This window comes from Coregonus clupeaformis, chromosome 6 (assembly GCF_020615455.1).
Source record: "Coregonus clupeaformis isolate EN_2021a chromosome 6, ASM2061545v1, whole genome shotgun sequence".
In the NCBI taxonomy this organism is placed as follows: Eukaryota; Metazoa; Chordata; class Actinopteri; order Salmoniformes; family Salmonidae; genus Coregonus; species Coregonus clupeaformis.
The window spans coordinates 3,774,828-3,795,887 of NC_059197.1; the positions used below are offsets into that span (position 1 = coordinate 3,774,828).

Here is a 21,060-nt window from a genome sequence, read left to right on the forward strand (position 1 = left end):
ATTTCCCTTTAATGGGCCTAGAACATGTCTAACGTTTAAATATTACAATTGTAATAAAACATTTATATTTTTGTGAAGGTGTCGTCTGGTCCGTTGCATTGCTCAGAACTGTTGACCCAACTCAATAGGTGGCCTATCACGAACCTGTCTTATGTTCTGGTTGAGGTGTTCCCCTCATTAAACAGTAACTGGGGTACTGGTAGTCTTGTAGGTGTGCCATTTAAGCTAACCCTAGTCAGCAGGTGTTACTACAGTCATTTCTCCCAAAACACTACAGTAAATATTGCAGTATACACGTTTGCAAAACACTACAGTAAATATTGCAGTATACACGTCTGCAAAACACTACAGTAAATACTCCAATATTCACTAATGTTTTTGCGGATTTCATTCTGCAAAAACACTACAGTGTGTACTACAGTAAAGTCTGCAAAAACACAGTGAATACTAGTGTGTGTGTGTGTATATATAGTAATACTACAGTATTTAGATTGCCAATGTTTTATATTGCCAATGTTGAATGTATTGCGCAATGATAGTTTTAATGAATGGGATGGTGGAGATCGCTATTCAAAATGTAAACATTGTTTCAAAAGGTCTGAGGCAGACAAACGTTTGTACAAACCCCCGTTGTTGCAAACCAAATATTAGGCTAGAAGCAAGGGGACAATGTCTAGATGCTTTTTACAGTGGCGATCAAGATAATGAATTTCTTGGCTGAAAAAAAGATGCACGTTTGCATTATAGGCCTACCGTGCTAAACGGGCTTAGAACCCATCTCAACCAATCATGCTTGTTTTGACCAGTAGTATTTTAGAATAGTTTCTATGCAATATTGATAAGTGGCCTCAGGCATTTTGAGACTTCCAAAATTCAACACAGGATTTCTTCATAAACCACCAAAGGGATTCTACTTTGTGGTATCAGAACAATTAAGTTGCTGGTAGTGGCAGTGTTATAGAAATCATAGCTCTCCAGTGTTGAAACCAATGATTTATATATACACACTAGATGACATTGGGGCACTGTGTTGAAGCCACCACGCCTACATCTTGGCACTCCCCACCAGTGTATACAATAATTTGGAAGCTATAGAAATGCATTTAATGTCTGCATTCGTTTTGCCACATGTATTATATTAGACACCTTAATACACTTGCCAGGTAAACAAAAAATATATAAAAAACATTTTCCTTAAAGTATAATTTTGAGATGAGTAATGTTACTGTCCTGACAACAAAAATACTTCATTGTCATTTAAACATTTAATTGAAATATATTCATTCCTATGGAGGACTGAAACTGTTGAGGGTGAAAAACTCAGCAGTGTTGCAGTTCTTGACACACTCAAACCGGTGCGCCTGGCACCTACTACAATACCCTGTTCAAAGGCACTTAAATATTTTGTCTTGCCCATTCACCCTCTGAATGGCACACATACACTACCGTTCAAACGTTTGGGGTCACTTAGAAATGTCCTTGTTTTCGAAAGAAAAGTATTTTTTTTGTCCATTAAAATAACATCAAATTGATCAGAAATACAGTGTAGACATTGTTAATGTTGTAAATGGCTATTGTAGCTGGAAACGGCTGATTTTTAATGGAATATCTACATAGGTGTACATAGGCCCATTATCAGCAACCATCAGTCCTGTGTTCCAATGGCACGTTGTGTTTGCTAATCCAAGTTTATCATTTTAAAAGGCTAATTGATCATTAGAAAACCCTTTTGCAATTATGTTAGCACAGCTGAAAACTGTTGTGCTGATTAGAAGCAATAAAACTGGCCTTCTTGAGACTAGTTGAGTATCTGGAGCATCAGCAATTGTGGGTTCGATTACAGGCTCAAAATGGCCAGAAACAAATAACTTTCTTCTGAAACTCGTCAGTCTATTCTTGTTCTGAGAAATGAAGGCTATTCCATGCGAAAAATTGCCAGGAAACTGAAGATCTCGTACAACGCTGTGTACTACTCCCTTCACAGAACAGCGCAAACTGGCTCTAACCAGAATAGAAAGAGGAGTGGGAGGCCCCGGTGCACAACTGAGCAAGAGGACAAATACATTGGAGTGTCTAGTTTGAGAAACAGGCGCCTCACAGGTCCTCAACTGGCAGCTTCATTAAATAGTACCCGCAAAACACCAGACTCAACATCAACAGTGAAGAGGCGACTCCGGGATGCTGACCTTCTAGGCAGAGTTGCAAAGAAAAAGCCATATCTCAGACTGGCCAATAAAAAGAAAAGATTAAGATGTCTACACTGTATTTCTGATCAATTTAATGTTATTTTAATGGACAAAAAAATTGCTTTTCTTTCAAAAACAAGGACATTTCTAAGTGACCCCAAACTTTTGAATGGTAGTGTACACAATCCACATCTCAATTGTCTCAAGGCTTAAAACTATCTTTAACCGGTCTCCTCCCCTTCATCTACACTGATTTGAAGTGGATTTAACAAGTGACATCAATAAGGGATCATAGCTTTCACCTGGTCAGTCTGTCATGGCAGGTGTTCCTAATGTGTTTTAGAACCTTATACGCCATTGGTTGAAACACACTGATATTGATCAGTACAGTACATACCAACATTCAGATTGGCACGGGGGGAAAAAAACGTTTAAAAAAAACTAAAAACAGCCAATAGGAGGCAAACAGCATCCAGTTCATAAAGAGTGGAAACAAACTATTCCAATTCAATGTATGTTTTACCTGTAGTGTATTGTCATCTGCACAGCATGAATTGTAGATTAGAGTTTGAAAGGAAAATGTAGGCTACCTAAGAAGGTAACGGAAGTAAAGTTTTTCATTTTGCTAAGCCTGAATATAGGGTTGTGTTTTACCTTTGTTGAGACATTTACATTTTAGTCATTAAGCTCTTCTTATCCAGAGCGAATTACAATGATTGATTTTTTTCTGTAAATGAAAGCTTTAGAAATACGATTTATTATGCATATGTCAATACATCTTGTGGTTATAATACTGGGGGAAATGATTGTTTTAAGATTATTGAGAGGTGACAAACACAGCTGTAAGTCATGCCCCTCTGTGCTCATCATCATGCCCCTTTTTAGTGTTAGCAGGAAGGCTCTTTAGTGTTCCTCAAAATAAATGGATCACAACCACTTTTTAGGCAAACCGGAGTTTTCATTGGTGCAATAACTATAATATGCATGTTACAAGGAAATGTGTCAATGTACACATTTGGATTGGTATACTGATATAATTGCATAAACAAGAAACAAATACTGGACAGAAGAGTCTTACATTGAACTAACATTTCATCTCATCAAAAACTTCCAACCATTTTTCTTATCCTCCTGATACAATTGAAAATATATGCTCTATATTCATATTCTGACAATTCAATAGAATGTCTTTACTTTGGGATTGCCATCCAATATCTTAAATATGTACAATATTCATTCGTACAGGTTATGGTATTGAAATTAATTACAGGCATTGGCTAAATGTGTTGCATAAAAATATATATATATATAATGTACTCAAATTAAATAATTTAAGTTTAGGTGTGTCTGGAGAACAGAGTAAACAAACAGTTACATAATAAAATTACACAACAATTGTTTTACAAACATTTGCTTAAAGGAAAATAATTGTGGTATTTGTTTCATTAGTCCAACTTGATTGCTGACATGCAACATATCAACAATGGACAAATTAAACAAATACCAAAAGATAGTTTTGGGGTGGAGTTTTCCTTTAAGTAATACAACTTTCATCCTTTTTAGGCTGACAATACATACAAGCTAATATTTTGAAATTCAAGGAAGTCAACTACTCATCTGCGCTAAATTGTACAGACACAGTAACACTTCGTATCATTTTTTACCTGAAACAACAAAAAAATTACTAACACAAGGTCATTTTCAAAATGACAGTTGCAGGAACACTTTGGAATTCCACACCACTAAATTTCTTAAACTTAAGGGTTACAATTGTTGGTATAATATGTAAATGTGTTATATGTGAATTCCTGTTTCAAAATGATAACAGTAAGTTAAAACATATTGCTGTAACTACAAAGTCTCCTAAATGAGAAAAAAGAAAATTGTCATAAAATTTAAAAATGACCAAATGGTGCAAAACAGGTGACTTGTTTAGCTACAAAGCAACAAATAGAAACAGACTTTGGCATTCAGGTGAACATAGGGCTAATAATGCATGGAAACTAGTCAATTGTCATGTTCACAATCATACTGCACACAAACAATTGGGCCAATCCCACCCCCCACCCGCTTGTCAAACATCTCAATCCAAATTCATGGGCATTAATATGGAGCTGGACCTCCCTTTGCCCTTCTGGGAAAGCTTTCCACTAGATGTTGGAACATTTCTGTGGGGACTTGCTTCCATTCAGCCACGAGCATTAGTGAGGTCGGGCATTCGGCGTTCCAATTCATCCCAAATGTGTTCGATGGGGTTGAGGTCAGGGCTCTGAGCAGGCCAGTCAAGTTCTTCCACACCAATCTCGACAAACCATTTCTGTATGGACCTCGCTTTGTGCACGGGGGCATTGTCATGCTGAAACAGGAAAGGGCCTTCCCCAAACTGTTGCCACAAAGTTATAGGCACAGAATCATTTAGAATGTCATTATATGCTGTAGCGATATGATTTGCCTTCTCTGGAACTAAGGGGCCTAGCCCGAACCATGAAAAACAGCCCCCGACCAATATTCCTCCACCAAACTTTACAGTTGGCACTATGCATTCGGGCAGGTAGCGTTCTCCTGGAATCCGCCAAACCCAGATTCGTCTGTCAAACTGCCAGATGGTGAAGCGTGATTCATCACTCCAGAGAACGCGTTTCCACTGCTCCAGAGTCCAATGGCGGCGAGCTTTACACCACTCCAGCCGACGCTTGGCATTGCGCATGGTGATCTTAGGCTTGTGTGCGGCTGCTCGGCCATGGAAACCCATTTCATGAAGCTCCCGACAAACAGTTCTTATGCTGACGATGCTTCATGAGGCAGTTTGGAACTCGGTAGTGAGTGTTGCAACAGAGGAGAGACGGTTTTTACGCGCTGCAGCACTCAGTGGTCCCGTTCTGTGAGCTTGTGTGGCCTACCACTTTGCGGCTGAGCTGTTGTTGCTCCTAGATGTTTCCACTTCACAATAACAGCACTTACAGTTGACCGGGCAGCTCTAGCAGGGAAGAACTTTGACAAACTGACTTGTTGGAAAGGTGGCATCCTATGATGGTGCCACGTTGAAAGTTACTAAGCTCTTCAGTAAGGACATTCTACTGCCAATATTTGTCTATGGAGATTGCATGGCTGTGTGCTCGATTTTGTACACCTGTCAGCAACGGGTGTGGCTGAAATAGCCGAATCCACTAATTTGAAGGGGTGTCCACATACTTTTGGCCATGTAGTGTACTTCTTCCTTTCTGGATTGTCATTTTGGTATGGGTACTTACAGAGTACAGGTGTTAAGACTATGAAATGATTGAAGCTGTAACGCTCACTGATGCAACGTAACAGATGGGGAGGCAGGAGTGCCATCTACGTTACGTACATGTGCAATGTCATACCTTACAATACTTAGCCTTTGGGTACAGTTTATCAACTGTACATAGATTAGAAGCAGCATGTGATAAGTGAGAGGTACTGTTCATACACCACATACACATCTATTAGGTAGCCTATTAGCATAGCCTGCTAGGAACAGAAGTACTAGCGGTATGGTTATGTGCACTACAATGGAGAAGAGGAATTGTCATTAGTAAACCTTGGCTGGGGACTGCATGTCATCTCACCTCATTGCGATTTCTTCTCATGGAACGGCACAGACCATCCTGATGTTTATCTTAGGCTCCTTATTTTAGATAAATGGAAAATCCTCATGACAAAAACAGATATGCAGATTCTGGTTTACAAATTCTACTCCTGCATAGTAATCCACGTAACCCACCTTGCACACAAATGAAAAAACCCAGACAAGCAATAGTCTGAAATACATTTTGGTTTCACAGTTAGGAAAAACATTAATAGAACACAAGCAGGATAAAACAACAATACGAACCGATGCATCTGTATATAGACCAAGATGAAAAGCCCAACTAGATTGATCGGCGAATCAAGTTGTTTTTATCAGGCTCCAGAAACTCCTCGACAAGAGTATCTTGTACTTTCTTAAGCTCCTCCTCAAGACTTGAGATGTCACTGAAAGCAAAAATAAAAGCAAATTTTAAAATGCTAAACATTTTTACGATGCTAGCTGGTCTATGGCTTGGCTTTACCTTAATTTCCCCAAATGCGCAGCCATTCGTCTTACACTATAGCTTAAACAAGGTCCAACTTACTTTTTCCTGCCATCTCTGCCACTACAATACGGAGACATTATACTGGTTCTTTTTTAACTATTCCGTAACACTGTGGCTAGCTCTAACTGGTCCTCCAGAGTGTGTCATTGCTAGTAGAAGGGGGCGTCGTTACACTCAACACAAACCTTTTTCCGGGCGGTGCACAGAATTCTGTGTAGAACTTAATCTTTGGCTCTGTGCCACTGGTCCTTAGTGTGGCCACGATCCCATTCTGCAGAGTGAAGGTGATCATTTGGCTGCTCTTTGTCACAGGAAGCACCTGAGAGAGAGGATGAGGAGTTTTTAACTATACCTCTCACTATGAACCATTCAATTTGAAGCACACTAATGTATGAAATTAAAAATAAACCACAACATTACACTTACGCAAAGTTTGTCAGGTTGACTACTATCATATCCTGTAGTCACATCTCTCACGTCAACAATGCTGTGTCCACCCGAGGATTTGGGGTAAGTGTTCTCTCCCTCAAAGTTCCGAAGACGTGTGAATATTCTCTTGACCGTAGGGGGGTCGTGGCAGATGACATAGGACGTTGTGGAAATGTGATAACCGTAACTGAAAGACAACAACAATAAAAGGATATTAGCATTTGACTGGAGAAGAGAGAGACACAATGGAGATTTATGGTAGCTCAATAAAGTGAAGCAGAAATAAAACGGCCCAACTTTATGGTGCAAAAACACCAAACTTTCATTTATCAGAAACGACACTACATGACCAGAAGTATGCGGACACCTGCTCGTTGAACATCTCATTCCAAAATCATGGGTATTAATATGGAGTTGGTCCTCCCTTTGCTGCTATAATAGCCTCCACTCTTCTGGGAAGGCTTTCCACTAGATGTTGGAACATTGCTGTAGGGACTTGCTTCCATTCAGCCACAAGATCATTAGTGAGGTCGGGCACTGATGTTGGGCAATTAGGCCTGGCTCGCAGTCAGCTTCCAATTCATCCCAAAAGGTGTTTGATGGGGTTGAGGTCAGGGCTCGGTGCAGGCCAGTAAAGTTCTTACACAGCGATCTCGACAAACCATTTCTGTATGGACCTCGCTTTGTGCACAGGGGTATTGTAATGCTGTAACAGGAAAGGGCCTTGCCCAAACTGTTGCCACAAAGTTGGAAGCACAGAATCGTCTGGAATGTCATTGTATGCTGTAGCGTTAAGATTTCCCTAGCCCGAACCATGAAAAACAGCTCCAGACCATTATTCCTCCTCCACCAAACTTTACAGTTGGCACTATGCATTCGGGCAGGTAGTGTTCTCCTGGCATCCGCCAAACACAGATTTGTCCGTCGGACAGCCAGATGGTGAAGCGTGATTCATCACTCCAGCCGACGATTGGCATTGCGATTGGTGATCTTAGGCTTGTGTGCGGCTGCTCGGCCATGGAAACCCATTTCATGAAGCTCCCGACGAACAATTATTGTGCCGATGTTGCTTTCAGAGGCAGTTTGGAACTCGGTAGTGAGTGTTGCAACCGAGGACAGGCGATTTTTATGCGCTACGTGCTTCAGCACTCGGCGGTCCCGTTCTGTGAGCTTGTGTGGCCTACCACTTCGGCGGCTGAACCGTTGTTGCTCCTAGACGTTTCCACTTCACAATAACAGCACAGACAGTTGACCGGGGCAGCTCTAGCTGGGCAGAAAGTTGACAAACTTACTTTTTGGAAAGGTGGCATCCTCTAACGTTGCCACGTTGAAAGTCAATGAGCTCTTCAGTAAGGCCATTCTACTGCCAATGTTTGTCTATGGAGATTGCATGTCTGTGTGCTCGATTTTATACACCAGTCAGTAACGAGTGTGCCTGAAATAGCCATACCCACTAATTTGAAGGCATGTCCACATACTTTTGTATATATAGTGTATATGTATTTCTATGGTAGTTACATTAGTGTTGTCACGATACCAGAATTTTTACTTCGATACCAGGTTAAGTATCAAGATACTAAACACCAAAATGATACCACGGCAGAAAATGAAAACAAGGATAATTTTTTTGTAGAAGGACTGTGAGAAGGTCAGTTCTCATTTCCCCAGAAATAAACCCAATAACATATCGGTAATTTAAAAAAATTCAGGGCTGACTCTTTTACCACAGCCTATACTTGATCCATATTATCAGACAGGTGTGCTATTAGCAATAAGCATTATCATCTGTAGCCCAACTGATGCTGAATAGGCTGAACAGACTGATGACAAATAGGCTGAAGCATGGGGTTGTCCATATGCATACCCCATTGGGCTAATCATTAGCTAGATCCCAAACTCTAAACATGATGCTGTTACTAGTTAGCAAAGTAATGAGGACTTCAATGTCTCCCAAAAAATTGCATAAACAGTGAATATAATGTAGGGAATTTCTCGCATTGGAACGCACAACGACAAGCTGACTAGGTAAATAGGTGAACTATTCTACTATGGGTTGTCTGATTTTGATGTTTGTTACTAATTTTGTTGGCAGAAGCCATATATATATATATATATCCATCCATCTTCTCTTGCGCTCCTAGCTTCTCAAAAGTGACTTGCGCTGGGTCAACTTACTCAGCATTGCATGTGCAAGATGAAGAAGCCTAGCCTACTACTGCTCCATTGAAAAAAAAATCTGACATATTAGTAGACAGACAAGATCCGCTCAGTCAGTATACATCGTGAGACATGTTTGATAGAAGTACCGAAAGTAACAGAAATTCTACTACCAAACCATTTTTCATGTAACAACAAAAAAGTACCCAAAGTTTTAGTATACTGTGTTAGGTACATAGTTAGGTATGGTATCACAGTTGTAACAACGTGTACCTACTACCTAGTTATTCCACTGTACTTGTCTAACTAACTACCATGTAGATACTGAGATTTTAGGCCACTTCATGTAAAGTGACACCAAATAAACTCAGTAAACCAGAACATGGGGTATAGGAGGAAACTGGAATGACACCTACGTTTCATAGATGTTCTCTAGCTGCTGATGGAGGGTCAGGTTCTTGTTGTAGAGATAAGAGGCCATCTCAGCCACAACCACAGCTGCACTCACTCCATCCTTATCTGGGACCATGCTGCCACACAGGAATCCTGAAACACAGCAGACAAAACAAAAAAGACATATCAGGGCATATTTATCAAATACTAGTCCAATGGTCACTGCAACTCTCCCTCCTTAGCAGCCTGTCTGTACCTCAGGTAAACAGTGTACTGATCAACCCATTTGGTAGAAATGCTAATTTAAACATTTTCACATCATATTCTCAATTAAATTCAACTGTTTTCTATAATATGCATTAAAGATAACTTGACATGTAAGAAATAGGCAAATAGGTTGATCAACTCAAAATAATTTGATAAAGCCTTATATTATGTTCAGGATTGATCATTAATTGTTTGCAATAGTGGATACCACCACCATTACTTTATATTCAAAGTTTCAAACTGCTTTCACCATAAAGGACAAAGCAAATGTTATAAGAACTGAAAGAGATTTGTTAACCTATAGACTCCTCAAAGGCGAAGATCACTTCATTCCCTGTTTTTGCCAACTCGTGTATTTTCTTTCCGATCCATTTGAAACCAGGCAATGTTTCCTGAAACAGAGGGAACAGGGGTGCATTCATTAGCGCACACTGTAGAAATATTAAAACAAGTGTTTATTGGACAAATTCAGGTCCTTCCCCATTTCCACCCGTTTGCTCCGTCACAGTTTCTCCATTATATTGACCAGATACTCAAGTGGCCGCTCTAAAAATTTAAATAAATGTCTTCAAAAATGCAGTCGGGAGGCAAGATCAGGTGGGACCATTCAACCATTCCGATATAACGTTTTTTTTTTCTCCAAAGTTGATGGGATGTCACATGTCCTTACTTATATCAGTACACTCGTAACAACCTAAGCATTATGAAACTTCTATTAGATTAAATAAGCCTCACATGGCAAATAAGCCATTACATTTGTTGTTCACTCATTGACCTTCATACAAAAACTCCTCGCTTAGTGAGCAAAAAATTAACAAAAAAACACCACCTGCTGGAGGAGACAGATTTTGGGCCTAGTTATCCCTCTCGCTTCGCCTCTTCCCCTCTGCTTCCATTTGGTTCCTAGTGAATACACCCCAGAGGTGAGGTTTTTGAGCACCTGGCAGAGGGCTCTCATGCTACTATCGTGACAGCAGGCAGTGCAACCAGAGCAAGTCTGAAAGCTAAGGGTGTATATTGCTCGACCTCCAACCATCCTTCATTCACCTGGAGGAGGAAAACGTACATACTTCAAAATGGAAGCCCTCTATCCGTGCAAAGGCCTTGAGGATCTTGGAGGAGACTGTGGTGGCCAGCATGTACATCCTCTCCATATCAGCCGGGTCTGAGTGAGTCTCCTTCCAATTGAACAGCATCCACCAGCCCAGCAGAGCTGCAAGCTCATTACCTGTGAAAACCTTCCATCCGCACCTTGACAGAACATGACGACAAAGCTAAGGTCAAGAGTTTTGTCATCTCAGCAGGAAAAACGTGTTGTAGCTAACAACGATGGCCCAGAGTTTTCCCTAGCCAGATCACATGGTCAGGAAAAGCTCTTGGCCTTTGAATAAAATGACATTCGATCTGTGCATCTCAGTAATAGCTTGTGGTCGAATATTCAGTATCATAAATATATTTTAAGAGAGTAGGCTACATTTGTATCAGGTATTTTACCTGTCAGATTGCTCTGCAACAGCTAAACGATCTGCATCAGGATCAGTTGCCATGACAATCTTGGCATTCTCTCTCTCAGCAAGGCGAAGGGAGAGCTCCTGCAACACCAAATATATCAAAACAACAATCATGGAGGACGCACAAGCCACTTTATATTCACGGGAGTGAGATGCACACCAATTTGTAGAAAAAAGACAGTGTCATTTTATGCTACAGAGACACGAGGCTGCCGCATTAACACTTCCTTCACGTGCTGCTCGCATGGCCAGAGTAGTAGGCTGCATTGACACACAGTGAGAATTGTGCATCTAGTGTAGCAACTCGGTTACACAGATAGCACTGAAAAGTTTGGTGAATTTTGAATATTTCCTCACCAAAACAGACTCTCCTTCCTCTGGATTTGGACAGCTGACAGTGGAGAAGTTCGGATCAGGATCTTTCTGTTCTGGCACAGGGATAGGAGGGGGGAACCCAAACGCCCGGAAAGCCTGCTGGACGTAGTCATGCCCTACTCCGTGAAAGGACGAGTGCACAAACTTCAATGGGGACTTGGTGTTCAGTTCTCTGAGAAACAAGCAAGTAAAAACATGTATGAGTATGTTTTTTATTCCACAAATATGTATTGTGTTTGCTGCAAAATTACTTGTGGACAAAGGAAATTAAAGTTTTCTGAATCTGAATTCAAACAATTCGACAAATTGAATAAGAAAAGGTCATCGGGGGTCATTAAAAAAAATATGTGATAACTACAACACATTCACAGCCAGTGTGAGGGTGTTTGCCGGCTCCCTGCTTCATAATAAAATGTGTTTGCCGACTCCCAATTACACCATAAATCATACTTTTCTGAATTAATATCCAATTGTTAAAGGCAGCACACGCCACTGTGAATAAATCAGCATAGACTACTTGTGATCACTTTCTAAAGTACAGACTCCTAGCACTGTGAATTGGTACCTGTGGAAACAAACAGAGCTGAGGTCCTCCATATACTTTTTGGATATCTCCCTCAGCGGATCGCTCCTCAGTGGACTGCTGTCTGCCAAACTCTCGTTCCAGGACTCGCTCCATGGCTCTAAGCTCTCTTCAATGCACTTCAGGATCTCCTTGTCGTTAGGAGAAGAGATCTGGGCTCCATTGTCCCAGTAAACCTTCAAAGAAAAGCAAGACACTGTACCAAATGCTAATGCACAGCTTATCTTGCCATTGTATGGCATACCTAATTCATCCTCCCATTAGGACAGGGTTTCCCAAACTCAGTCCTGGGGACCCCCCTGGGTGCACGTTTAGTTTTTTGCCCTAGCACTACACAGCTGATTCAAATAACCAACTCATCATCAAGCTTTGATTATTATTTGAAAAACACTAAACGTGCACCCAGGCGGGGCCCCCAAGACAGAGTTTGTAAACCCTGCTAGTAATACAACACTAGGAATAAAGGCATATTTTATAAGAGGGATAACTGTTTTCTTGTATGATAAATAGCATACAGTCCCCTACAAAATGCAGTGTTAAAAGCTTTTAGTTCAATAAGGATTCTAGATGCTGTACGCTCCATGCCTTGACTCAAGTGACCCTGGTAAGATGAAAAGCAGAAGTCTGATACCTTGTATCCATTGTCTTCTTTAGGGTTGTGAGAGGCAGTGACCATCACACCAGCTGCAGCACCCAGCCTCTTTACAGCATATGGCTAGGAGAGATCACAAAACAGTAAGGCCTTGGGAACTAAATTAGTGTAATTCTTAGCCTAATCTGAAAGCAATCTTACCAGCTGTATAGCCATATAAGTACATCCAGAGGTTTTTCTTGACGACACAATCTGGCCATTAAAAACCATTATAACTAAGGCATAGACTCCTTCCTGGTCTGGTCAGGTCACATGGCCAGGTAAATCACCTGGCCCTACATGTATGACATCACCAGTATATAGGAAACAAATTGGTAAGCAACCAAGAAACAAGTGATTTATGTCCAAGGAGGGATAAAGTGACCAGGTTTAAATTTTAATGGAATAGTTCAAATCAAACTATTTGATCTTACCACAAAGGGAGTGGGGACATATGTGGAGAAGAGAAACACTGGAATATCTTTACAAAGCATCACAGCTGCAGTCAACCGGGCAAGTCTGTGGAATAGAAAAATAATCGTAATATTTCTTTAGAAGAATAACACCAATAGTCCATTGTCAGACACACACATACACACCAGAGCCCTATACTATGTACTGTATGTGGTTTGAAGAGTTAGCGAGGTAACTTTGGTCAACTCTGAGTTCAACTCGGGATAACAGGTACCACGAAAGTGGCTCACCTTTTAGCCAGGTCAATTTCGATTGCAATGAATCCTTCAGAACTAACCTGCTCCTGGGCAGAATAACTCTGGCTAACTCTATTTATCCTAAATGAAGTGTCTGAACCACGAGTTGAGGACCAATGAAATCAGATTCCCTCCCTCTCCCAAAGATTGAGTCATCATCCCTTTCAATTGAGGAAGATGACTGATTAAATGTTTTATTGATTAAATGTTTTTTTTGAGTGTTAAAAAATAGGGGGGGTAAATTCCCGTTCAAACAGGACATGGCATTTAAAGCATACAATACACAAAATGCATCAGACAATCGTTTGGAAAAGTGACACTTCTTTATCGTTTTTTGGGGTTCAGTACTGTACTAGCGTTGTGGTCACTGATCTAATGTTTGTGAACAAAGCCAAAGAGTTAGTTGCTTTAGGCCACTCATTCTAGAGTAGTTATATTTTAGTAAATCGGCGGTACTATTGTTCCGTTTCATTCATAATGCTCTGGGCATTGAAACATGTTAGATTTTTCTATTGTTACCACCTCTCTAACCTCTAAGCTACCTGCTGCTCCAAACTCTCTAATATTCTAAAACTTTAGCTTGTGGGTTCCCTGCTTGTCAACTGGGAAATAGCCTACACACAATGCCCTAAAAAAATCTATGTCCTGTTATTATTTCGGCTCTAGAAATGTGTGCAGTTAACAGTAGGCCAAGAATGCAATCAATGTTCTTACTCGGTCCATCTGTATTCACGACTATTTTGCCATCACACAACTTCAGGCAGGAATGTGACCTCTTTATAAACTGTATCACACTGCACTGTCGACAGAGCAATCCAAAGCCACAATCAGCATTACATTAGGAGTTATTTATTAGATAACTAAAAGGCCCACTGATATTTACAGCCAGTTTTTATCCATTTACATTAAATCAGACTTTCTAATATGTAGCCAGTTATACGTGTTTGCAAGTGGTGGTATGATCTGCAGAGGAGAAGGAGGAGGTATAGTATAGTACCGTTCACTGTTGCAACCACTGGCCTCCTGCGCTCGAGTGTCGTATCCAACCACTATGCCACGGCTACCGAAGTCGGGGAAAAACCTGGCCAGATATTTGTATATTCCCTGCAGTGAGGAGGAATGGAAAAAGAATGGAATGATGAGGCCATGTCTATACCTCTTTAAAATTCTTCTTTCCTATTATCCTTCATGTTTTCACTTTGTAAAGGAGGTAAAGGAAACTCTGGTAGGTAGGTGGGTTGTTAGACTTTTGTGTGCTCTGCTCCATGAGACACAGTCAGTTTGTCACGATAACAGAATTTTGAATTCGATACAGATACCAGGTTTGGTATCACTATACTCGATAACATGACGATACTCAACACCAAAACGATACCCCAGCAAAAAAAGGAAATGTATATTAGCCAGTCACAGAATGGCACTTGATCCAGACAGATAAACTTTGCTACTGCTCTGTTCAACCGTAGGGAATCTTTTGAGTTCAATATAATTGTATTAGAATTTTTTAACGTACATTTTTCAGAGACAGCCATGTTTACATTAATGAATCAATTATACAAATGATACAATCAATTTGACTTTGTTTTTACCAATCGAACTACATAATATAATGGTAACCATTTATTTGAATGGTAAATCTCTTTTGATAAAATGGGTAAATCAATATTTAGCCTAGGCCTATTCACAATACTGGTGAATAGGAGTGTGTGCATGCATTGAGTTCTTGAGCTTGTTTTAGCTGATTTCATGGGGCTACAGATAACAAACAATCTGTTTCCCTTCCATTTGGGCCTTATTTTATTGTACTGATCAACAACATTTGCATAGAAGTACCTTATTTTATAAACAAGTAATGACGTCATTCATGAGGCAAGACGGTGCAACCCGTATGAGCCCTATTCACACGCACAGTCAGTTTGCATAAGTGAACTACATGTTTTTAGAGGCAGTCAGCTTGGAAATCAGCATATTTTGCATTATGGCACATAATCACAAACAAAGCACAAGGGTTTTGAATTTGTTATCTTCAGCTGTAAGCTAGTAAGAAAAGTTAGCATACAAAGTTGGATGCTACCGGTATCTTATTGCATTGTAAAGTGTTCTAGCTTGTATGGACATAGTTTCGCGAACAGTAATTAACAGTTTTAACATTTCTACATGCCTTGTTGCATTATTCAAGTGTGTTAACTTCAGTGCAGCATGAGTGGGGAGCTAACATGATGCAGCCAAGACTCCCAGTGCAGGCTAGCAATGAGTAAGTGGAGCAGGCACCGTGAGCGCCTCGCGCTATATGCGGGACATCGGCTGCGCTGATCCGTGAGACACATTTAACAGAAGTACCAGAAGTTTTTTTTTTTTAATCTAGGACTGAACAGTTTTTCATGTTCTAGTATCGAAAAATTACGAAAGTTTCGGTAAAAATATTTAAGTGCATTTGAACGGGGTATGGTAGTAGGTGCCAGGCACACACGGTTTGTGTCAAAAACAGCAACGCTGCTGGGTTTTTCACGCTCAACAGTTTCCCATGTGTATCAAGAATGATCCAACATCCAAAGGACATCCAGCCAACTTGACAACTGTGGGAAGCATTGGCGTCAACATGGGCCAGCATCCCTGTGGAACGCTTTCGACACCTTCTAGAGTCCATGCCCTGACTAATTGAGGCTGTTCTGAGGGCAAAAGGGGGTGCAACTGAATATTAGGAAGGTGTTCTTAATGTTTTGTACACTCAGTGTATATACTGTATATAAACTCAGCAAAAAAAGAAACGTCCCTTCTTCAGGACCCTGTCTTTCAAAGATAATTCGTAAAAATCCAAATAACTTCACAGATCTTCATTGTAAATGGTTTAAACACTGTTCCCCATGCTTGTTCAATGAACCATAAACAATTAATGAACATGCACCTGTGGAAAGGTCGTTAAGACACTAACAGCTTACAGACGGTAGGCAATTAAGGTCACAGTTATGAAAACTTAGGACACTAAAGAGGCCTTTCTACTGACTCTGAAAAACACCAAAAGAAAGATGCCCAGGGTCCCTGCTCATCTGCGTGAACGTGCCTTAGGCATGCTGCAAGGAGGCATGAGGACTGCAGATGTGGCCAGGGCAATAAATTGCAATGTCCGTACTGTGAGACGCCCAAGACAGCGCTACAGGGAGGAAGGACGGACAGCTGATCGTCCTCGCAGTGGCAGACCACGTGTAACAACACCTGCACAGGATCGGTACATCCGAACATCACACCTTCGGGACAGGTACAGGATGGCAACAACAACTGCCCGAGTTACACCAGGAACGCAAAATCCCTCACTCAGTGCTCAGACTGTCCGCAATAGGCTGAGAGAGGCTGGACTGAGGGCTTGTAGGCCTGTTGTAAGGCAGGTCCTCACCAGACATCACCGGCAATAACATCGGCTATGGGCACAAACCCACCGTCGCTGGACCAGACAGGACTGGAAAAAAGTGCTCTTCACTGACGAGTCATTTGCGTTTATCGTCGAAGGAATGAGCGTTACACTGAGGCCTGTACTCTGGAGCGGGATCGATTTGGAGGTGGAGGGTCCGTCATGGTCTGGGGCGGTGTGTCACAGCATCATCGGACTGAGCTTGTTGTCATTGCAGGCAATCTCAACGCTGTGCGTTACAGGGAAGACATCCTCCTCCCTCATGTGGTACCCTTCCTGCAGGCTCATCCTGACATGACCCTCCAGCATGACAATGCCACCAGCCATACTGCTCGTTCTGTGCGTGATTTCCTGCAAGACAGAGGAATGTCAGTGTTCTGCCATGGCCAGCGAAGAGCCCGGATCTCAATCCCATTGAGCACGTCTGGGACCTGTTGGATCGGAGGGTGAGGGCTAGGGCCATTCCCCCCCAGAAATGGGCGGGAACTTGCAGGTGCCTTGGTGGAAGAGTGGGGTAACATCTCACAGCAAGAACTGGCAAATATGGTGCAGTCCATGAGGACGAGATGCACTGCAGTACTTAATGCAGCTAGTGGCCACACCAGATACTGACTGTTACTTTTGATTTTGACCCCCCCTTTATTCAGGGACACATTATTCAATTTCTGTTAGTCACATGTCTGTGGAACTTGTTCAGTTTATGTCTCAGTTGTTGAATCTTGTTATGTTCATACAAATATTTACACATGTTAAGTTAAGTTTGCTGAAAATAAACGCAGTTGACAGCGAGAGGACGTTTCTTTTTTTGCTGAGTTTATATACACTGATTATACCAAACATTAGGAACACCTTCCTAATATTGAGTTGCACCCCCTTTTGCCCTCAGAACAGCCTCAATTTGTCATTGCCCATTCACCCTCTGAATGGCATACATACACAATCCATGTCTCAAGGCTTAAAAATCCTTCTTTAACCTGTCTCCTCCCCTTCATCTACACTGATTTAAGTGGATTTAACAAGTGACATCAATAAGGGATCATAGCTTTCACATGGTCAGTCTGTCGTGGAAAGAGCAGGTGTTTTTAATGTTTTGTATACTCAGTGTATATACTACAACAGCCCTATGCCTTTGTGACACTGCTAGTTTTTATTTAATTTGATTTAGTTACATAGGCCTATGTATGCTGCAATTCAGCTTTTTTGCTGCAAATGTGTACAATTCAAAATAAACCTTAAATATATATCTAAAAACTACTGGGAGGTAGGTACTCCACCACCATATTGCAATGCTGAAGTCATTGATCTCATTAATGGTGGACCTTAAAATGGCTGATACCAATATATAGAAACCACTGTTACATCTGACACTTTTTATTTTAAAACATTGATATAGGGGTTTTACATTAACCTGGGATTTATATATTATGCATACTCATTGGACAGCATTGTACTTAATCATAAGGTAAAATCATCTATATGACATCATACACAGCGGGCTGCCTACCTGCTTACAGACAACTGCAACAACCTTCAAATCTGTCAAGGCTGCATCTATTGGCTGTTTCCTTGAAGATGGAAAAGAGAGAACGCCTATTTTTGCAAGGGGTGGATTGGATTATGCTGAGCCGCGGGGCACCGGTCTATGGCCCGTGACGTGAACAGGCAAAAGTGATGAGGGAAGAGCGCCCTTCTCAAATCGAACAATAATCTGCACAGCTCGGTCATGTTGTCAACAAGGCAGCATGGTGCATCGTCCAGAAACATAGAACATCTCTTTTCCATAAACGATATATTTGAATTTTCAAACTACTTTTCATTGGGAAGGCAGATAAAGCGTTTTTATCAAAAGCAATCACTTTTGCATGTGAAAAACACAGAATGGTAGTTATTACTCGTTTGGACTGAACGGGGCTCCTTGCTCATGCCCAGTAGGCAGCCCGGTTCCAAAAGGAATACAATCAACTTTCACCCGGTGCAAAACACGCCTACCCAGGGGCCCAGGCCAGATTAATCGAATCCCCTCAATGATAGGAAGCGCCATTGTGGGCTATCTCCATTTTAAAAGTCAATTTCTACTTGGTAGTCTTCTACTTCAATGAGGTTATTGGCAGTTAATAAACAAATGGAAAAGGTGCATAGTACCACATAAACCCAAGGTTGATGATTTACTGCCACGAAGATCTCAGCTCTGCCAATTTTGTTGTTGTTGAGATCTGTAACCAGGAAGTCGCTCCACTGTACACAATGATGTCATATAGCTGAATGAGTCTATATCTTTAACATAACTTGTGCCAGAATAGTTTGCTTATAGAAATAAACTATTATTAACCTGTGTGGACTGGATGATAGTCAGATCATTAATGAGGGCAAAGCCTGCGCCCATGGCTGCCCTCAGCCCTGCCGTCCCAAACGCCATCCTGGAGCAGAGCCTACGCCTCAGCTCCTCCACTTGCCCATCCAGCAACAGGGCCTCTATCTGAGCTCTGGTCCGTGGATTCTGAATGGGAAAAAATACATTAGCTACACATTCAGCACTCTCTTACTGACATCATTACTCAACACAGTTGCACACCCCTTAATTGAAGACTGACTTGCTTGCTGATTGAGTCAAATATACAATTCCCACTGCTTTAGCATTATGGTTGCGCTACACTGGAACTGAACAAAAATATAATCTTGGCTGTTGCTAAAAGTAGCCTAATCTTGTTTGTTCAATCAGCATTTGTTTATACAGAATATCTTCTTAAATCTAGACATAGATCTGGGCCCTTACAGTTCCTTACTGCATCTGACAGTCCAAGTCAGGTTAAGAAGTCTGACATTTAGAGAGTGGGGGTCAGCCATATCCATTGCTTTTATGCCCTTTCTAAACTAGGGCTCCAGTGCAAGTGTTAGGGGTGGAGTAGAGGCTGCATGCGATTAGTAATAAGAAAAATAGGTAAAATTGTAGCCTGATACCAGACTTGTTTGTGCGCATATGACAAGGTGTGGAATGTTAGCACAAACAGATCTGGCACAATGGCTAGGTCTTGCCCTCCTTAACATGTTTTACATTTGAGTAATTTAGCATTCATGCAGAGCGACTTAAAGGAGCAATTAGGGTTACGTGCCTTGCTCAAGGGCACAGACATATTTTTCACCTAGTCGGCTTGGGGATTTGAACCAGCAACCTTTCGGTTACTCGCCCAACGCTCTTAGCCGCTAGGCTACCTGCCACTATGCGACACACACATAGGGATTTCAGAAGACCATCGATTTGAAGGACATAAGGCATTTGCACCTGACATACCAGGCAAGTGACAACCCAAGTCAGTACACCGTCAATAAAAAGTGTTAACTATGATGACGCCACTGACAGTTGACTCACTGACCTTATCCCACGTTATCCATTGGTAAATAGCCTTATCAAGTCGCACGTCCCCAGTTGCATGGCAATTTAGGTCCAGGTCTCCGTTGTTCTCCATAGCAAGATATTGTGCAGCAAAACATAAAGCTAGCTAACTACGTAGCTAACGTTGTTAACGTTAGTTTACAAAACTAGCAAGCTAGCAATAGGCCAGGCAGGACAGAACGTCCCTAGCTATCGGTCTTGACGTTGTCTCTGTGTGAGTGTTTGCTTTGGCTACCGAAACTCACAAAACAGATATATACTAGCTAACAGCAGCCAAGATAAGATAAGAAATGTATTGTCTAACAAACCGTTAGGACGCTAGCTAGCTAACGTTAGCTTGACGCGCTGGAGTGGTGGTGTTGACTGTTGTTGAGCGGCCGAGCTAGCTAGCTAGCTAGCTAGCTACTAGTAGTAGTAAGATGTCATGTTATCATCTGCAGTAGACATCTGGCTGGCGTGATCACCCTTGAAAAACAGCACGCTAGCTAGTTATAACTAGTTATCAAGCGTAGCAGCATAATGACCCCTCCTTATCAGGCTTGTCCTATCTTAGCACTCAAGTTGTCTTTATTATGTTAAACTAGTTAGCTAGCTACCTTAGTTAAGTAGACTGAAGTTGGGACTAGTTACCACAGCCACAAAGTCAAAATGTCGTAAGAATTCATGAAATAAATACATATATTTTTGGTCTTAATTTAAGGTTAGGGTTTGGCATAAGGTTATCAGTGTGGTTAAGGATAGTTTTCAAATCATTGTAAGATTATTTTTTTGAAATAGGCGGGGTTTAGCCATAATTATGACTTTGTGGCTGTGGTAACTAATGACGACCAAATAGTAGCCTTCAGTCGCGCGGCTACATTTGGACTACCAAAACAGCGGGCTCACGCCATCATAGCGCAATCTGGGAAACGTAGTTTCTTTGCT

General features: G+C 41.3%; 1 protein-coding gene across 2 annotated transcripts; it reads right to left on the reverse strand.

Annotated features, from left to right (window-relative positions):
* Nucleotides 1-5,324: 5,324 nt before the first annotated feature.
* Nucleotides 5,325-20,753, reverse strand: pgm2l1 (phosphoglucomutase 2-like 1). 2 transcript variants are annotated; one of them, XM_041877271.2, is made up of 14 exons: nt 20,445-20,753; nt 19,075-19,242; nt 14,337-14,443; nt 13,064-13,148; nt 12,630-12,713; nt 11,981-12,174; nt 11,398-11,587; nt 11,024-11,121; nt 10,600-10,780; nt 9,828-9,921; nt 9,286-9,415; nt 6,710-6,899; nt 6,469-6,602; nt 5,325-6,182 (listed from the first exon to the last, which is right to left on the reverse strand). In XM_041877271.2, the coding sequence occupies exons 2-14, from the start codon at nt 19,159-19,161 to the stop codon at nt 6,080-6,082; spliced, it is 1,677 nt and encodes a 558-aa protein (XP_041733205.1). In that variant the 5' UTR covers nt 19,162-19,242; nt 20,445-20,753; the 3' UTR covers nt 5,325-6,079. The 2 variants fall into 2 exon arrangements, with proteins under 2 accessions (XP_041733205.1, XP_041733204.1); XM_041877270.2 differs by having other exon boundaries at nt 20,117-20,753.
* Nucleotides 20,754-21,060: the final 307 nt, after the last annotated feature.